This window comes from Macaca thibetana, chromosome 5 (assembly GCF_024542745.1).
Source record: "Macaca thibetana thibetana isolate TM-01 chromosome 5, ASM2454274v1, whole genome shotgun sequence".
NCBI lineage: Eukaryota > Metazoa > Chordata > Mammalia > Primates > Cercopithecidae > Macaca > Macaca thibetana.
This window is the reverse complement of record NC_065582.1, coordinates 169,197,901-169,217,582: the sequence shown is the minus strand read 5'-3', so window position 1 is coordinate 169,217,582 and position 19,682 is coordinate 169,197,901. Positions and strand designations below refer to the sequence as shown.

Below are 19,682 nucleotides of genomic sequence, written 5' to 3'. Positions count from 1 at the left end.
AATCCCATTCACAACTCTCACACACACACAAATATAGAAGGAATACAGCTAACCAGGGAGGTGAAAGACCTCTGCAAGGAGACTGCAAAACACTGCTCAAAGAAATCAGAGATGACACAAACAAATGGGAAAACATTCCATGCCCATGGTTAGGAAGAATCAATATTGTTAAATGAACATACTGTCTAAAGCAATTTATAGATTAAATGCTATCTCTATTGAACATTTTTCACAGAAGTAGAAACAACTATTATAAAATTCATATGGACCCAAAAAGAGCCCAAATAGCCAAGGTAATCCTTAGCAAAATGAACAAAGTTGGAGGCATCATGCTACCTGACTTCAAACTATACTACAGGACTACAGTAACCAAAAGAACATGGTACTGGTACAAAAACAGATACATAGATTGATGGAACAAAACAGAGAACCCAGAAATAAAGTCACACACCTACAACTATCTGATCTTTGACAACCCTGACAAAAACAAGCAATGAGGTAAGAATTCCCTATTCAATCAATGGTGCTGGGATAACGGCACCATTTGCAGAAGATTGAAACTGGACCGCTTCCTTATACCACATACAAAAATTAACTTAAGGCCAGGCATGGTGGCTCATGCCTGAATCCCAACACTTTGGGAGGCTGAGGTGGAAGGATCATTCAAGACTAGCCTGGGCAACATAGTGAGACCCTGTCTCTAAGAAAATAAATTAACTCCATGGATTAAAGACTTAAATGTAAAACCCAAAACTATAAAAACCCTGGAAGACAAGCTAGGCAATACCATTCTGGACATAGGAACAGGCAAATATTTCATGACGAAGACACTAAAAGAGATGGCAACAAAAGCAACAATTGACAAATGGGATCCAATTAAACCAAGAGCTTCTACACAGCAAAGGAAACTATCAACAGAGAGAGCAGACAACTTACAGAATGGGGGAAAAGATTTGCAAACTATGCATCTGACAAAGGTTTAATATCCAGCATCTATAACGAACTTGAACAAATTTACAAGAAAAAAACAAACAATCCCATTAAAAAAGTGGGCAAAGGACATGAACAGACACTTTTCAGAAGGAGACATACATGTGGCCAAAAATCATATGAAAAAAACTCAACATCACTGATCATTAGAGAAATGCAAATCAAAACCATAATGATATAGCATTTCACACCAGTCAGAATGGCTGCTATTAAAAGGTCAAAAAATAACAGATGCTGGTGAGGTTATGGAGAAAAAGGAATGCTTATACACTGTTGGTGTGAGTGTAAATTAGTTCAGCCATTGTGGAAGACAGTGTGGCAATTCCTAAAAGACTTAGAGGCAGAAATACCATTTGACCCAGCAATCCCATTACTGGGTATCTACCCAAAGGAACATAAATCTATTATAAAGATACATGCACACATATGTTCACTAGAGTACAATTCACAGTAGCAAGGACATGGAATTAACCTAAACGCCCATCAATGGTAGACTGGATTTAAAAAAATGTGGTACATATATACCATGGAATACTATGCAGTCATAAGAAAGAATGAGATCATGTCCTTTGCAGGAACATAGTTGGAGCTGGAGGCTATTATCCTTAGCAAACTAAAACAGGAACAGAAAACCAAATATCACATGTCCTCGCTTTTATAGGTGGGAGCTAAATGATGAGAACACATGGACACGTAGAGGGGAACAACAGACACTGGGGCCTACCAGAGGGTGAAGGGTGGGAGGAGAGAGAGAATTAGGAAAAGTAACTAATGTGTATTAGGCTTAATACCTGGGTGACAAAATAATCTGTAACACAAACCCCCATGACACAAGTTTACCTATATAATGAACCTACACATGAACTCCTGAACTTAAAAGTTCAATTAAAAATCAAATAGGTTTGTCTTTTTATTACTGATTTATAAGAGTTATTTATATATTCTTAATACAGATGGGATATTTTATCCCAGTCTGTCGCTTTTCTATTCATTTTAAGTTTTTTTTTAATAAGCAGAACTTTCAATTTTGATGAAAACCAATGTATTAATTTTCCTTTGATAATTACTGTTTTCACATCCTATCTAAGAAATTACTGCCTACACCAAAGTTTCAAAGATACTTTTCTGTTTTAGTTTTTATATTTTAGATGTATGAAACATCTCAAATTAGTTTTTGTGCATAGGGCATAGTAGGGGTTGAGGTTCATTTTCTTCTCATGTGTATCCAGTTCCAACACCATTTGTTGAATAACTTTTCCTATGTCCATTGAATTGCGTTGGCACCATGAACAAAAATTAATCTAGCAACTATGTGTGTGTGAATCTATTTCTTAACATTCCATTGTGTTTCATTAGCTTATTTGTGTACTGGCATATTGATATCACAATGTCTTTATCACTAAAGCTTTATAACATGCCTTGAAATCAGGTAGCCTGAGTCCTCCAACTTTCTTCTTCAAGACTTTTAATATTAGTTTTGGCTCTGTGACTTGCTCTGGCCCATGGAAGCTGGGTGGAAATGAGAGTGCATTTCTGAGTTTAGGATTGACGAGCCACTGCATGTTTCCATAAGCCTTTTGAACATCTTCCCTCTACCATGACAACAACATTCCCTAGATGGGGGCTAATCCTTCAGCCTGGGCCACAGAATGAGATGGCATGTGGAGCAGATTTTAACTGTAGTGTGTGACAGAGCAATAACACCTGACCCTCACCCAGGAGCCAAGCTCATATAAGTCCCACTGATATGGTTAGGTTTTGTGTCCCCATCCAAATCTCGTCTCAAGTTGTAATCCCCATAATCCCCACGTGTTGAGGATGGGACTTGGTGGGAGGTGATTGGATCATGGGGGCAGTTTGCCCCATGCTGTTCTCATGATAGTGAGAGTTTTCACGAAATCTGATGGTTTTATAAGTGTTTGTCATTTCCTCCTACACATACTTTTCTCTCACCTGCCGCCATGTAAGGCGTGCCTGCTTCCCCTTCTGGCATGACTGTAAGTTTCCTGAGGCCTCCCCAGTCAAGCAGAACTGTCAGTCAATTAAGCCTCTTTCCTTTATAAACTACCCAGTCTTGGGGTCTTCTTTATAGCAATGTGGAAACGACCTAATATACCTGCAGAGCCTGATAGAGCCAATCATAAGGGTAGCTAATCTATGAGCTAAAAATCTTTGATATTTGGGGGTGTTATAGCAGCAATAGCTGACTGACATAGGTGATATAGGTGGGGATCTCCTCAGGATCACAAACCTCACTTATATCCCCTAATTAAAGAACACTTGGAAACATAGGGGCAGAGGTTTTGGGCCAGTGCAGGTCTGAATCTTGGACAGGTTTGCTAACTTCTTTGAGCTCCAGGTTCTTAAGCTAAAAAATGGCTTCTCTGGGTAGTTGTAACAATTAAGTAAGATAGTTTATGTAAAGCCCATAGCTGTGCTGAAGACCTACAAGATATGCTTGTTGCCTCCCCAAGCATGCTGCAAGGAGCAGTGATAAATACTTGAGGATAGAATGAATGAATGGAAGAATCCTTCCACATCTGAGTCCTCATTCATTGGAGCACTCAGAAATCTGCAATGTCTTTCTGTACCTTTCTTCTTCATCACTGCTGGTTCCTTCTTCAGCTGCTAACTTATCTTGATACTCCTCTCCTCTTGGTGAAGTTTCATCCAGCTTCAAGCATGGATCCTAAGGCAAAAAGAAAAAAAAAAAAGGCAAGATGAGCTTAAGTACAGCTTAATGATTCAATCTGTGGCTTATTCAAATCAGAGAGCAGAGGAGAGGGAGCCTAGGCAACCCACTATCAGTGCCCTGCTTGCAGGGGATGCCAAGGCTTGTGATGATGACGTGACTAGAACAGTGCCTGGCTTACTGTGATCAATGCCAGCCCTGATCCCTGTATCCTGTTTTTCAGTCTACGAAGCATTTCACACTGCTGACAAAACTAAAGCATAAAGAGGGGAAGTAACCTGGCTAGGGTGCCACCATCAGTGAGGAGTGGAAATGAAATATGCAACTGGACAATAGGACCTGGGGACTGAACTCTTGACCACTTCATGATATGGTTCCAAGCATAACCCTCAGAGAGGGCTTTGTTTCCTTGGTAAGCCTGCTGCACAGGGCTGTTGTAAGGACCTGAGAACGATGCTGGCTCATGGCTAGTGGTCAGTAAGTGTGAGCAACTAGTGTTACTATTACATCCATTGTACAGTTTGTAGTCTGCTATGTCCCATTATGTAGAATCAGAAAACATGGAACTTGCTGAATGACCAGAAATGTGGTATGGGAGGAGAATATGGAAACTATTAGTTAACAATGAGGCTTCTGAATATTTTATGAATTGAATTTGCTCATGTTATCATTCTTTCCTTCCCACAGAGATACACGGGTGTAAAAGACCTTGTTATTTTGATTTTTCTATTTGTCATAACCACACGGTCCACGAAAGCAGCATAAGACAGGGTAGGAATAGATTTGTCTCATGAAATAGTGATCATTGTAACGTGTGCTTTTCACTAACTAGTTGTATGGCCTTGAGCCAGCTTCTTCCCTTTTTTGGACCTGAGTTTCATCAGCTGTGAAACAAAGGGGCTGGCTTACATCTGTGGTCAAACTGTGTTCCAGGGATCCTGGGAGGTGTCTCGTGGTAGGAAGGGGCAGAGCTGAGGCTGGAGGGTAGAGCCTTGGGCTCCCATTCACCCTTGATCTGGAACTGCTTTGGTTGCCTTTGCATATACTGTATTGTCTATAAAAGGCCATCAATGTCAAGACCAATGAAGACCCCCACATTGCCAAATCCAATGGTCAATTCTTGGGTCTGTGCTAACTGGGCCTCCCAGCAGAATTGGAAATATCGATGATTCCTTCCTTTATGCAGCCTTCTTTCCTGGGCTTTCTCCTCCCCCCGCCCCCAGTTGCTGCTTCTCAGTCTTCTCTGCTGAAGTCTCCTCCTCTCCTGCTTCTCAAACTGCCACATGTCCAGAACCAAACTCTTGCTTTTACTCCTCCAAACAACAAGCATGCACTTGGCTCAGGGCTTTGCACTGGCTGTTCCCTCTTCCCTCTGATATTTGCATTCCTTGCTCCCTCACTTCACTCACTGCAACCAGGAGATCGTCTCTGACTTAAAGCTTAGGCTCCGCTACCAGACGCCCTGTGTTTAAATGCCAGATCTTTTACTTATTAATGATGTGACCTTGGAAAATTACTTAGGTTTTCCCAAAGATTAAATGAGTCGATACAATGTAAAGTCCTTAGAACAGTATTAGGTACCTAAGGAACACTCAACACTCAAGTTTATTCCCTGGAATTATTATTATTTATTTTTTTGAGACAGAGTCTTACTCTGCCACCCGGGCTGGAGTGCAGTGGTGCAATTTCAGCTCACTGCAACCTCTGCCTCCCGAGTTCAAGCAATTCTCCTGTCTCAGCCTCCCGAGTAGTTGGGATTGCAGGCGCGTGCCACCATGCCTGGCTCATTTTTTAATTTTATTTTTTTATTTTTAGTAAGGACGCATTTCACATGTTGCTCAGGCCAGTCTCAAACTCCAGAGCTCAAGTGATCTGCCCACCTTGGCCTCCCAAAGTGCTAGGATTACAGGTGTGAGCCACCATGTCTGGACTGTTCCCTGGGATTCTTGTTCCCTGGATACCTTCTCTAAAATTCCAGCCCCTCTCACTCTGTTTTCCCCACCTTGCTCTGTTTTTCCCAAAGTACATATCACGGCCTGACGTTGACTTGTCCACTTTTTAATTATCTGTTTCCCTCACTGGAAGGTAAGCTCCATGAGGGCAGGGACTTTGCTCACCTGTTTCCCTGATGCCTAGAACAGTGTGTGGCACATGTGAGTCATTACTAAACGAATAAGCACAAATATGTCACGGGCCACTCCAGGATAGCGGGAAGACTACTCTCTCCCATGCTTACCCTATACTCACTTTTGTTGTTGTTTTTTTATTTGTTGTTTTTTTGTTTTGTTTTGTTTTATGATACAAGATTTCACTCTGTCACCCAGGGTAGAGTACAGTTGCGAAATTGTGGCTCACTGGAGCGTCAACTTCCCAGGCTCAAGCGATCCTCCCACCTCAGCCTCCCGAGTAGCTGGGACTACAGGTATATGCCACCATGCCCGGGTACTTTTTACATTCTCTGTAGGCACAGTGTCTTGCTATTGTTGCCTAGGCTGGTCTCAAACTCCTGGGCTCAAATGATCCTCCTGCCTCAGCCTCCCAAAGTTCTCATATTACAGGTGTAAGTCACAGTACCCACCCTTCCCCTGCTTTACATCCCATGGAGAGAAGGGCCTGGGATTGCTGCATTGTCATGAAAATCCCCTGGGCATGTGGCTGGATGGTGGCATGTGGAGATGGCTGTTGCCCAAACTTTGAGTGTTTTCCTGCCCTGCTTTAGGAGCCTTTATGATTCATAAGTTCAAGTTCTGTTTAAATCATTTGCATTGCCTCTAAATGTAGCAGAATACCATGTGATGCCCACTTCCAGAGAATCAGCAAGGAGATGGCACTTGGGTACCCACTGCCCACTGTGCTGGGAGGATCTGTCCTGGGGCACTCCAAAGTGATGGCCTGAGAGAGAGTAAACATCCACTCTGCGTCCTGCAGCTTTTCTCCCTAAGCCCTTATCTTCCCTCTGGGGTGGACATGTTCTGAGTTAACTCTGCTAAGCCAGAAATACACTTCCCAGGACTTCCTTCCCTGCATACTTTGGACCATGTGACTTTGCATAAAATGTGGAAGATGGAAGTGAAGCAGCAGTCATTTCCCTGTTAAGCTTGGATGCTTGAATGCAGGGCACCTGGTGCTGTTGTAGCTTACACATGTCATTGCTGATCTGCTCGCTCACCTTATCGGCCAGGGCAGGTTTTGGCCTCTCAGCTCCTTCAGCTCCTGCTGGTTTCTCCTTGAGTCCTCTCTATCCTGGGCCTGTGTGTACAGCTCCTGGAGCAGCAGCCAGGCCTGAAGCTCCTCCCACACCCGCCAGATCCTCCTCAGGGTTCTCCCTATCCCCGGCCACGTGCATGTCTAGCTCCATGATGAAGGATGCCTGATTCTCCTACAGGTCACTGCATTAGCAAATGTGGAGCCTTGTTGGCTTCAGACACTGACACGGTTCAAGCCCAGCCTTGTGGGCTGCAGTTCATTCTTGATCTTCCTCACTTCACTTCTGTCCTTCTTTCCTTCCAGCGGCCCACCCTGCTCACTTTAGTCCCACCACCAGGTAAAGAAGCAACAGTGGAATGTAAAGTGTTTAGCTGGTGCCTTCAATTATGCTAGGTCAGTTCCTAAATTTAATCTCATATCCTATATCATTCTTAGTAGCTTGTTTCTGTGATCAAACCCTAATTGATGCACCTTTTAATCTCCAGATCCTATTTATTCTTCGAGGGCCTATTCAACTGTTACTTCCTCATGAAGGCTTCACAATATCTTTTGTTGCAATTACACCTTCTCCTCTTGAAGTTCCCATAACAATTTTTTGCTACCACAATTTTCTTTTTGTTGTTGTTGTTTTTTGTTTTGTTTTTGAGATAGAGTCTTGCTCTGTCACTCAGGTTGGAGTGCAGTGGTGGGATCTAGGCTCACTGCAACTTCCACCTCCTGGGTTCAAGTGAGTCTCCTGCCTCAGCCTCCCAAGTAGCTGGGACTACAGGTGAGTGCCACCATGCCCAGCTAATTTTTGTATTTTTAGTAGAGACAGGGTTTCACCATGTTGGTCAGGCTGGTCTCGAACTCCTGACCTCAGGTGATCCACCTGCCTCAGCCTCCCAAAGTGCTGGGATTATAGGCATGAGCCATCACAGCCGGCCTTGCTACCACAATTTTCTTACAAATACTTATTGATCACTTACTATGTGCCAGGCATTGTTCTAGGAACACATGAATAAACAAAACAACAAAAGTTTTTCTGCCTTGTATTGTTATAGGAGCAATTTCTTTCTCCCTTCCTAAACATAAGTGAATGTAAACATAATCCCAGATATAGTTTTAAAAATGTTATAAACCCTACAGCCAGGGACTGAGAACCTGCAGCGCAGTTTTTTTCATAGCCTGAGTCCTCCCTCTTCATGTAACTAGAAACTGAAGTCAAGCTGTTTGACATGAACTGGTCACAGGTCCAGTGAGGTTGGTTCATTGTCGCGTATTTTCAAACATGTTGTGACTAAACAGATTATAACCTACATGTGAACCAGAGGCTAAAAGGTCCTCCTGTGCCTCCTAGTTTCAGGTATTTTGGGCATAAAAAATATCTCAGAGATCTCTAATTCCCACAAAGCCCAGCAGTAGATATCATAGTCTAGAAGCAAAACAGCTTTGTGAGTTACCTGCCATAAGTTCAGGTTCGGTATAAACCTGGGGGAATCGCATGGTGAATGTGGAAGGAAAACAGATAATCAGATAAGTATACGTACTATTACAATATAAATATATAAATGATGTATGATTCAGTAGGTCCCTGTCTCGAAAGGAAAATTCAAGGTTACAAAGAAATTGTGTTCAATAGAAAACACAAAATATGTTGGCAAAACAATTCTAATAAGACCAGTAGTCAGAACAAACATGAACTGGCTAAGTTCTACATGGAGAGCTCTTCTGATGAAAGGAATTGTTCACTAAAACACTCAACAATGAAGCTGTAGCCCTCTAACGACAGAGCCTGAAAACATAAGGCAAAATGTGTATCACTGTAGTGAGAAGTGGGACAACTTATAATGGGAGATTTTAATATGCATCTCTCAGAAACTGATGCATTAAGCAGACAAAATGAGCTAGGATGAGGAAGATTGGAACAAGATCAGTAAGCTAAACCTAATAGCTAAGAAATAAACCAATAGCTACTAACATTTATGCGAGGTCACATAGTGAATATATTCCAGAGCCAGGATTCAAATATGCGTGTTTTACTACCACACCAAGAATATGTGCTTTTTTCCTTATCTATAGGAACTACTTAAAATTGACCCTGACTTGGTCTACAAAGCAAACCTCAACACAGTTCGAAGTGCTGACATTTTACAGACTGTGTTATCTGATGGCACTGCAAGAACATTAGAAAGCAATAAGAAGGTAGGTTTAAAAGAATCAGATAAACTTCAAAACTCTGGGACACAGATAAGACATACACTTAGAGGGAAATTTATAGCTTTAAATGTATTCATTAGAAAACATTCAAGAAGTTAGAAAATGAACAAAAGAATAAATCCAAAGCAAGTAGAAGAAAAGAGATATAAGAGACAAAACAAATGAAATAGAAAAAACACATCTGACCAACACATCTAAAAGCTGAGTTTTTGAAAGGATACATCGGCCGGGTGCAGTGGCTCAGGTCTGTAATCCCAGCACTTTGGGAGGCCAAGGCGGACAGATCACGAGGTCAGCAATCGAGACCATCCCGGCTAACACAGTGAAACCCCGTCTCTACTAAAAATACAAAAAATTAGCCAGGCGTGGTGGCGGGCGCCTGTAGTCCCAGCTACTTGGGAGTCTGAGGCAGGAGAATGGCGTGAACCCGGGAGATGGAGCTTGCAGTGAGACGAGATCGCGCCACTGCACTCCAGCCTGGGCGACAGACAGACTACGTTTCAAAAAAAAAAAAAAAAAGAAAGAAAGAAAGAAAGAAAGAAAGAAAAGATGCATCAAACTTCTGGCAAGCCTGATCAAGGAAAAGGGGAGAAAAAACTTAAAGCAACATGAATAATGGACAAGGATCTCATGACAGTTATTAGAGATTAAAAAGAATTCCAAATGTACTCTGAGACAACACAGGGCCTATGGAAGGGAATCTGCTGGATGTAATTTTTGGGCCATTTTATTGGCCACAGCTATATTTAAAGGAGTCCTGGGCAGGAGTCCAGAAAGAGGAGAGGACTGAAAATACTAAAATGGCTGATGCACCCAGATAACAACACTGGCCCCCAGCTACACTGCATTTGTCTATTTCTCTGCATTTTCTCATGGATGCATATGACTCTATGAAGTAGCCAGGAAAGGCACTGCCATCTTTGATTTACAGACGTGGAACTAAAATTGGAGAAGTCCAGCCATTTGCTTCAGGTCTCATGGCCACTGGAGGGTGGCACAAAAAGTAGAGCCCTATATTTTCTGATTCTCATCCACGTAATTCCATGTCACCGCACTGACACTCAGCTGGGCTGTTTTGACATGATTGTCACCTACCAGCATCAAGGCCTAAATGGATATGAGTTCAAACCATGTTGTGCAAATACCAAGTATCTAAAAAACTGCGACTCAAAAATCAACCTGAGAGGAGTAACGTCAGCAACGTGGCAGAAGGAAGTCCTGGTCCCTTTTTTCCCCAATGAGCATATCACTTCAGCAATTCATGTACATATTCCCTTTGTAAAAAATCAGAAACTAATCAAAAGGCTCCTGCACCCCAGGAGAATGCAGAAACAGACTCACCAAAGCTGGTAGGGAGATTCAGAACACACTCTTGTCAAAGATGCTGCCCCTGGCGAAGTACCATATGATCACGAAGAGACTCCCTACACCAGCTTCAACCAGAGGAGGAAAGGAATTAATTGGCATGTCTAGCACCCCAACTTTTCCAAGGGGGAGGTCCCTAGAAGACTAGCTTTTGTCTTGCTGCTGTTGGAGCTCTATAAGATCCATTACAGTCTAGCCACTTGGAAGAGAATGGAGATAGAAACTTGGCCTGGTAGATACCATAGCTCCTCCTAGGCTCAGTGCAGAGTGAGCAAACGAAAACTGCAGCTTCCTGCTTCTTACTGGGAGGAAATGAGTTTGTAGAGACCCCCATTACCTGACCAGGCTCATTGATGGGGGATTCTTTTGTACAAGATCAACCTGGGAAGACTGGGAGAGGTGACTGCTTTGTCTAATGCATGGACACCAGCACAGAGAGTCAAGGAAAATAAAAATCAGGCAAAGATGTTCCCAACAAAGGAACAAGATAAATCTCCATAAATTGACCCTAATGAAACAGTTCTATGATTCACCTGACAGAGAATAAAAATAACTCTGATAGAGTTGCTTACCAAGATAAAGAGAACAATGAATGAACAAAGTGAGAATTTCAACAAGGAGAGGAAATATTTTTAAAGTACCAAAGGAAATCATGGACCTGAAAACACAGTAACACAATAACTGAAATGAAAATTCACTGGCCGGGCATGGTGGCTCATGCCTGTAATCCCAGCACTTTGGGAGGCTGAGGCAGGAAGATCATGAGGTCAGGAGATTGAGACCATCCTGGCTAACACAGTGAAACCCCGTCTCTACTAAAAATACAAAAAATTAGCCAGGTGTGGTGGTGGGCACCTGTAGTCCCAGTTACTTGGGAGGCTGAGGCAGGAGAATGGCATGAACCCAGGAGGCAGAGCTTGCAGTGAGCCGAGATTACCCCACTGCACTCCAGCCTGGGTGACAGAGTGAGACTCCGTCTCAAAAAAAAAAAAAAAAGAAAATTCACAGGTAACACTCAAGCAGAAAATAATTCAGTCAAAGAAAGATGGAAATAATTCAGTCAAAGATGCAAAAAGAAAAAAGAAGAGAGAAGAGACAACAAGGCTTACTTAAATATAATGACTAAGAAGTTCCCAAATCTGGAAAAGGAAATAAGCATACAGATCCAAGAAGCCCTAAATACATCAGATAAGATGAACTCAAAGAACCATACTGAGATAGAGAATCAAATTGTCACAGGTCAAAGACATAACATTTTGAAAGCAGAAAGAGAAAAACTGTTACATATAAGAGAATCCCCTCATAAGACAATGAACATTTTTCAGCAGAAACCTTGCAGGCCAGAAGGGAATGGGATGATATATTCAAAGTGCCAAAAAAATGCCAACTAAGAGTACTATACCTCGGAAAACCCTCCTTCAAAAATAAAAGAAAATTTGCTTCCTCTTGACTGATTTGGATGCCCTTTATTTCTTTTTCTTATCTGATTGCTCTGGTGAAGACTTGTAGTACTATGTTGAAGAGGAGTGATGATAGTGGGCATTCTTGTCTTGTTCTAGCTCTCAGAGGGAATACTTTCAACTTTTTCCTATTCTACTGAATTTTTTCCATTCAGTAGAATGTGGGTTTGTCATAGATGGCTTTTATTGCATTGAGGTATGTCCTTTGTATGCCAATTTTGCTGAGAGTTTTAATCATAAAGGGATGCTGGATTTTGTCAAATGTTTTTTCTGCATCTATTGAGATGATCATGTGATTTTTTGTTTTAATTCTGTTTATGTGGTGTATCACATTTATTGACTTGCATATGTTAAACCATCCCTTCATCCCTGGTATGAAACCCACTTGATCATGGTGAATCATCTTTTTGATATGTTGTTAGATTTGGTTAGCTAGTATTTTGTTACAGATTTTAGCATCTATGTTCATCAGGAATATCGGTCTGCAGTTTTCTTTTTTTGTTATGTCATTTCCTGGTTTGGGCATTAGGGTGATACTGGCTTCACAGAATGATTTAGGGAGCACTCCCTCTTCCTCTATCTTGTAGAATAGTGTCAATAGGATTGGCACCAATAAGGAACAGTCAGCAGAGTCAACAGACAACCCACAGAGTGGAAGAAAATCTTCACAATCTATACATTTGACAAAGGACTAATATCCAGGATCTACAATGAACTCGAACAAATTAGCAAGAAAAAAAACAAACAATCCCACCAAAAAGTGGGTTAAGGACATGAATAGACAATTTTCAAAAGAAAATATATAAGTGGCCAACAAACATATGAAAAAATGCTCAACATCACTAATGATCAGGGAAATGCGAATCAAAACCATAATGTGATACCACCTTATTCCTGCAAGAATGGCCATAATCAAAAAAATTTTTAAAAATAGATGTTGGTATAGATGCAATGAACAGAGAACACTTCTACCCTGCTGGTTGGAATGTAAACTAGTATAACCACTGTGGAGAACAGTGTGGAGATTCCTTAAAGAACTAAAAGTAGAACTACCATTTGATCCAGCAATCCCACTACTGGGTATCTACCCCGAGGAAAAGAAGTCATTATAGGAAAAAGGTACTTGCGCAGGCATGTTTGTAGCAGCACAGTTTGCAAAAATGTGGAACCAACCCAAATGCTCATCAATCAACGAGCGGATAAAGAAACTGTGGTATATATATACAATGAAATACTACTCAGTCATAGAAAGGATGAATTAATGGCATTCGCAGTGACCTGGATGAGATTGGAGACTATTATTCTAAGTGAAATAACTTAGGAATGGAAAACCAAACATCATATGTTCTCACTCATAAGTGGGAGCTAAGCTATGATGATGCAAAGGCATAAGAATGACACAGTGGACTTTGGGGAGTCATGGGGAAAGGGTGGGAAGCTGGGGAGGGATAAAAGACTACAAACAGAGTGCAGTGTATACTGCTCAGGTGATCAGTGTACCAAAATCTCATAAATCACCACTAAAGAACTTACTCATGTAATCAAACACTACCTGTTCACCAAAAACCTATGGAAATAAAAAAAAATTTTAACAACAACAACAAACAAAAATAAATGAAAGATTTTCCCAGACAAACAAAAGTGGAGGGAATTCTTCATCACTAGACCTGCCTTACAAGAAATGCTAAAGGGATTTCTTCAAGTTGACATTAAAGGATGCTAAACAGCAACAGGGTAGCCTAAAAGTATGAAACTCATTAGAAAAGGTAAATATATAGGCAAATATAGAACTATATTACTGTAATGGTAGTGTGCCAATCACTTTTAATTCTAGTATAAAAGTTAAAAGACAAAAGTATTAATAATTACAAGCATACATCAAAGATATTGCAGGTTCAGTTCCAGAATACCACAATAAAGCAAATATTGCAATAAAGCAAGACACACAATTTTGTTTCCCACACACATAAAAGTTATGTTTACATTTTACTATAGTTTATTAAGCGTGCAATAACCTTATGTCTAAAAATACATACCTAAATTTAAAAGTACTAATTTGCTAAAAAATGCTAACAATCATCTGAGCCTTCAGTGAGTTGTAATCTTTTTGCTGTGAAGGGTCTTTCTTCAATGTTGATGGCTGCTGACTGATCAAAATGATCATCGCTGAAGGCTGGGGCAGCTGTGGCAATTTCTTAAAATAAGATAACAATGAAGTTTTCCACATAGCTTGACTCTGTCTTTCACAAAAGATTTCTCTGTAGCATACAATACTGTTTGACACTATTTTGCTCACAGTAGAACTTCTTTTAAAATTCGAGGCAATCCTCTCAAACTGTCACACTGATCTTTTTTTTTTTTTTTTTTTTTTTTTTTTTTTGAGATGGAGTCTTGCTCTGTCACCCAGGCTGGAGTGCAGTGGCACTATCTCAGCTCACTGCAAGCTCTGCCTCCCAGGTTCACACCATTCTCCTGCCTCAGCCTCTCGAGTAGCTGGGATTACAGGCGCTCACCACCACGCCCAGCTAATTTTTTTGTATTTTAAGTAGAGATGGGATTTCACCATATTAGCCAGGATGGTCTCGATCTCCTGATCTTGTGATCTGCCTGCCTCGGCCTCCCAAAGTGCTGGGATTACAGGCGTGAGCCACCGCGCCCGGCTGTCACTGATCTATTAACTAAGTTCATGTAATATTCTAAATCCTTTCTTGTTATTTTAACAATGCTCACAGAAGTCTCATCAGGAGTAAATTTCATCTCAAGAGACCACTTTCTTTGATCATTTGTAAGAAGCAACTCCTCATCCATTGAAGTTCTATCATGAGATTGCAGCAATTCGGTCACATCGTCAGGTTTTACATTTCATTCTAGTTCTCTTTCTGTCTCTACATAGTTACTTCCTCATCTGAAATCTCAAACTCCTCCAAGTCATCCATGAAGGTTGGAATAAATTTCTTTCAAACTCTTATTGTTGTTTTTATCTCCTCCCACAAATTATGAATCATGAATATTATCAATGGTTTCTAGAATGGTGACTTCTTTCCAGAAGGCTTTCAATGGGCTTTGCCCAGATCCATCAGGGGAACCACTATCTATGGCAGCTATAACCTTATGAAATGAAATGTATTTCTTTTTTTCACCCTCTCTTATTGTGCTAAAACATCTACTTTCTAAATAATAAGACTTCAAAGGAGAAATTAATCCTTGATCTATGAGCTACAGAATGAGTATTGTGTCAGCAGGCATGAAAACAACATTACTCTCCTTGTACCTCTTCATCAGTGCTCTCGGTGACCAGGTGGTCAGTGAGCAATAATATTTTAAAAGGAATCTTTTTTTTCTGAGCAGTAAGTCTTAACACTGGGCTTGAAATATTCAATAAATAATACCATAAACAGATGTGCTATCATACAGGCTTTATTGCTTTACTTATAAAGCACAAGTAGAGTAGATTTCACACAATTCTTAAGGCCTCCAGAATTTCTGAAATGATAGATGGTCATTGGCTTTAACTTAAAGTCACTAGCTTTATTATCTCCTAACAAGAGAGTCAGCCTGTCCTTTGAAGCTTTCAAGCCAGGCATTGACTTTACCTCTCTAGCTATGAAAGTCCTAGATGGCATCTTCTAATATAAGGCTGTTTTGTCTACATTGAAAATCTGTTGTTTAAGGTAGCCATTTTCATCAATGATTTTTTTTTTTTGAGACAGAGTCTCGCTCTGTCACCCAGGTGGGAGTGCAGTGGCACAATCTCGGCTCACTGTGAGCTCCACCTCCCGGGTTCACGCCATTCTCTTGCCCCAGCCTCCCGAGTAGCTGGGACTACAGGTGCCCAGCCACCACGCCCGGCTAATTTTTTGTATTTTTAGTAGAGACGGGGTTTCACCGTGTTAGCCAGGATGGCCTTGATCTCCTGACCGCGTGATCCGCCCGCCTCGGCCTCCCAAAGTACTAGGATTACAGGCGTGAGCCACCGCGCCCGGCCCATCAATGATCTTAGTTAGATCTTCTGGATAACCTGCTGTAGCTTCTCCATCAGCGCTTGCTGCTTGTTATGTTATGGAGATGGCTTGTTCCTTAAACTTCATGAAACAACCTCTGCTAGCTTCCAACTTTTCTTCTGCAGCTTCCTCGCCTCTCTCTGCCTTTACAGAATTGAAGAGAATGACGGCCTTGCTCTGGATTAGGCTTTGGCTTATGGGAATGTTATGCCTGGTTTGATCTTCTATCCAGCCAACTAAAACTTTCTCCATATCAGCAGTAGGGTTGTTTACTTTCTTATTACTCATGTGTCACTGGAGTAGCACTATTTATTTCTTTCAATAACTTTTTCTTTGCACTCACAACTTGGCTAAGTGTTCAGCACAAGAGGCCTAGCTTAGGTCTGTCTCAAAGTTTTTGACATGCCTTCCTCTCTACGCTTAATCATTTCTAGTTTTTGATTCAATATGAGATGTGCAACTCTTCCTTTCACATAAACACTTAGAAGCCATTCTAGTATTGTTAATTGGCCTAACTGCAATATTGTTGTGTTTCAGGGAATAGGGAGGTCCAAGGATAGAGAGGGAAAGAGACAGGGAAACAGCTGGTTCTGGAACACAACCAGAACACACACAACATTTATTAAGTTCACCATTTTCTATGGGCATGGTTTGTGGTGCCCCAAAACAATTACAATAGCAACATGAAAGATCACTAATCATAGATCACCTTATGAGATACAATAAGAATAATAAGTTTTGAAATATTGTGAGAATTACCAAAATGTGACACAGAGACACGAAGTATATTTTTAAATCAAGGTACACATATTATAGTTTTATAAATAATGCTATTACACACTTCATAGACTGTAGTATAGTATAAACATAACTTTTACATGTATTGGGAAACCAATAAATTTGTGTGACTTGCTTTATTCAATATTTACTTTTTTGTGGTGGTCTAGAACTGAATTTGCAACATTTCCAAGGTATGCCTTCATAATGGAGCTGAAAAATTCCTATTGTCTAATGATGACATAGCCATTGTAAAGATGTAGTGTTACACGTTATCTTTTCTATGTTTAGCTACATTAGGATACATAAATATTTACCCTTGTGTTACAGCTGTCCACATATTTAGTACAGTAATATGCTGTATAGGCTTGCAGCCTAAGAGCAAAAAGCTACAGCATATAACCTAGGTGTGTAGTGGGCTACACCATCTATAATGTTTCCACAATGACAAAATCGCCTAACAACCCATTTATCAGAATGTGTCATTGTCATTAAGTGACATACAACTGTATTTCACAATTGAACTTGACCATGGAGATCAATAAATAGTTGGCTGAATGAATGCTTTTTTTTTTTTTTCTTTTTTAAGATAAGGTCTGTGGCTCTGTTGCCCAGTCTGGAGTACAGTGGCATGATCTCAGCTCACTGCAACCTCTGCCTCCTGGGCTCAAGCTATCTTCCCACCTCAGTCTTCCAAGTAGCCAGGACTACAGGTACACACCACCACACCCTTCTAATTTTTTGTATTTTTTGTAGAGATGGGGTTTTGCCATGTTGCCCAGGCTGGTCTCAAACTCCTGAGCTCAAGTGATCTGCCCACATTGACCTCCCAAAGTGTTAGGATTACAAGTGTAAGCCACTGCACCCGACCTGAATGAGCTCTTTCAAGTCCAGCAATACTTGTTTCAGTTGCTATTATGAACACCTTTACATGTATAAACTAGAAAACCTAGAGGAGATGGATAAATTCCTGGAAATATACAACTCTTCTAGATTAAACTAGGAAGAAAGAGAAACTCTGAACAGGCCAATAACAAGCAGTGAGACTGAAATGGTAAAAAAATTGCCAAAAAAAGTCAAGGACCAGATGGATTTCACAGCTGAATTCTATCAGACATTCAAAGAAGAATCAGTACTAATCCTATTGACATTATTCCACAAGATAGAGAAAGAGGAAACCCTCCCTACATCATTCTATGAAGCCAGTATCACCCTAATACCAAAATCAGGAAGGGACATAACAAAAAAGGGAAACTACAAACCAATATCCCTGATGAACATAGATGCAAAAATCCTTAACAAAATACTAGCCAATGAAATCCAACAGCATATCAAAAAAATAATCCACCATGATCAAGTGGGTTTCATACCAGGGATGCAGGGATGATTTAACATATGCAAGTCAATAAATGTGATACACCACATAAACAGAATTAAAACAAAAAATCACACGATCATCTCAATAGATTCAGAAAAAGCATCTGGCAAAATCCAGCATCCCTTTATGGTTAAAACCCTCAGCAAAATCAGCATAGAAGGAATATATCTCAATGTAATCAAAGCCATCTACAGCAAACTCACAGTCCACATTCTACTGAATGGGGAAAAGTGGAAAGCATTCCCCCTAAGAACTGGAACAAAACAAGGTTGCCCACTCTCACCACTTCTATTCAACATAGTATTAGAAGTCCTAGCCAGAGCAATCAGACAGGAGAAAGAAATAAAGGGTATCCAAATCAGTAAAGAGGAAGTCAAATTATCACTGTTTGCTGATGATGTGATCATATACCTGGAAAACCCTAAAGACTCCTCCAAAAAGCTCCTAGAACTGATACATGAATTCAGCAAAGTTTCAGGATACAAAATTAATGTATACACATCAGTAGTTCTGCTATACACCAACACTGACCAAGCTGAGAATCAAATCAAGAACTCAACCCCTTTTACAATAGCTGCAAAACAAACAAACAGACAAACAAATAAAAAACCTTAGGAATATATATAACCAAGGAGGTGAAAGACCACTACAAGGAAAACTAAAAAACACTGCTGAAAAAAATCACAGATGACACAAACAAATGGAAACACATCCCATGCTCAGGAATGGGTAGAATCAATATTGTGAAAATGGTCATACTGCCAAGAGCAATCTGCAAGTTCAATGCACTTCCCATCAAAATACTGCCGTCATTCTTCCCAGAACTTGGAAAAAACAATCCTAAAATTCATGTGGGAGAAAAAAAGAACCCACACAGCCAAAGCAAGGCTAAGCAAAAAGAACAATCTGGAGGCATCACATTACCTGACTTCTAACTATACTATAAGGCCACAGTCACCAAAACAGTATGGTACTGTTATAAAAACAGACCCATAGAACAATAGAACACAGTAGAAAACCCAGAAATAAAGCCAAATACAGTCAACTGATCTTTGACAAAGCAAAAAAAAAAAAAAAAAAAAAAAAAAAGGGGGGGGGAAGGGCACCCTATTCAACAAATGGTGCTGGGATAATTGGCAAGCCACATGTGGAAGATTGAAACTGGATCCTAATCTCTCACCTTACACAAAAATCAACTCAAGATGGTTCAAGGACTTAAATCTAAGACCCAAAACCATAAAAATTCTATAGCATTGGGAAAACCCTTCTAGACATTGGCTTAGGCAAAGAGTTCATGACCCAGAAAACAAAAGCAAGTGCCACAAAAACAAAGATAAATAGATTGGACTTACTTAAACTAAGAAGCTCTACACAGCAAAAGAAACAATCAGCAGAGTAAACAGACAACCTACAGAGTGGGAGAAAATCTTTGCAATGTATACATCTGACAAAGGACTAATATCCAGAATCTATAAGGAACTCAAATCAGCAAGACAAACAATCCCACCAAAAAGTGGGCTAAGGACATGAATAGACAATTCTCAAAAGAAGATATACAAATGGCCAACAAACATGAAAAAATGCTCAACATCACTAATGATCAGGGAAATGCA

At 40.5% G+C, this 19,682-nt stretch overlaps 2 protein-coding genes across 2 annotated transcripts in view; both read right to left on the bottom strand.

The window, feature by feature from the left end:
* The window catches only part of FAM184B (family with sequence similarity 184 member B), a 155,733-nt gene that overhangs the window by 31,564 nt on the left and 104,487 nt on the right, over positions 1-19,682 (bottom strand). The window contains exon 8 of the mRNA XM_050791986.1: positions 3,582-3,679. Coding sequence (XP_050647943.1) covers positions 3,582-3,679 — 98 coding nt within the window. The remainder of the gene's footprint in view (positions 1-3,581; positions 3,680-19,682) is intronic.
* The window catches only part of QDPR (quinoid dihydropteridine reductase), a 213,523-nt gene that overhangs the window by 159,444 nt on the left and 34,397 nt on the right, over positions 1-19,682 (bottom strand). The gene's annotated exons all lie outside the window — the stretch shown is intronic.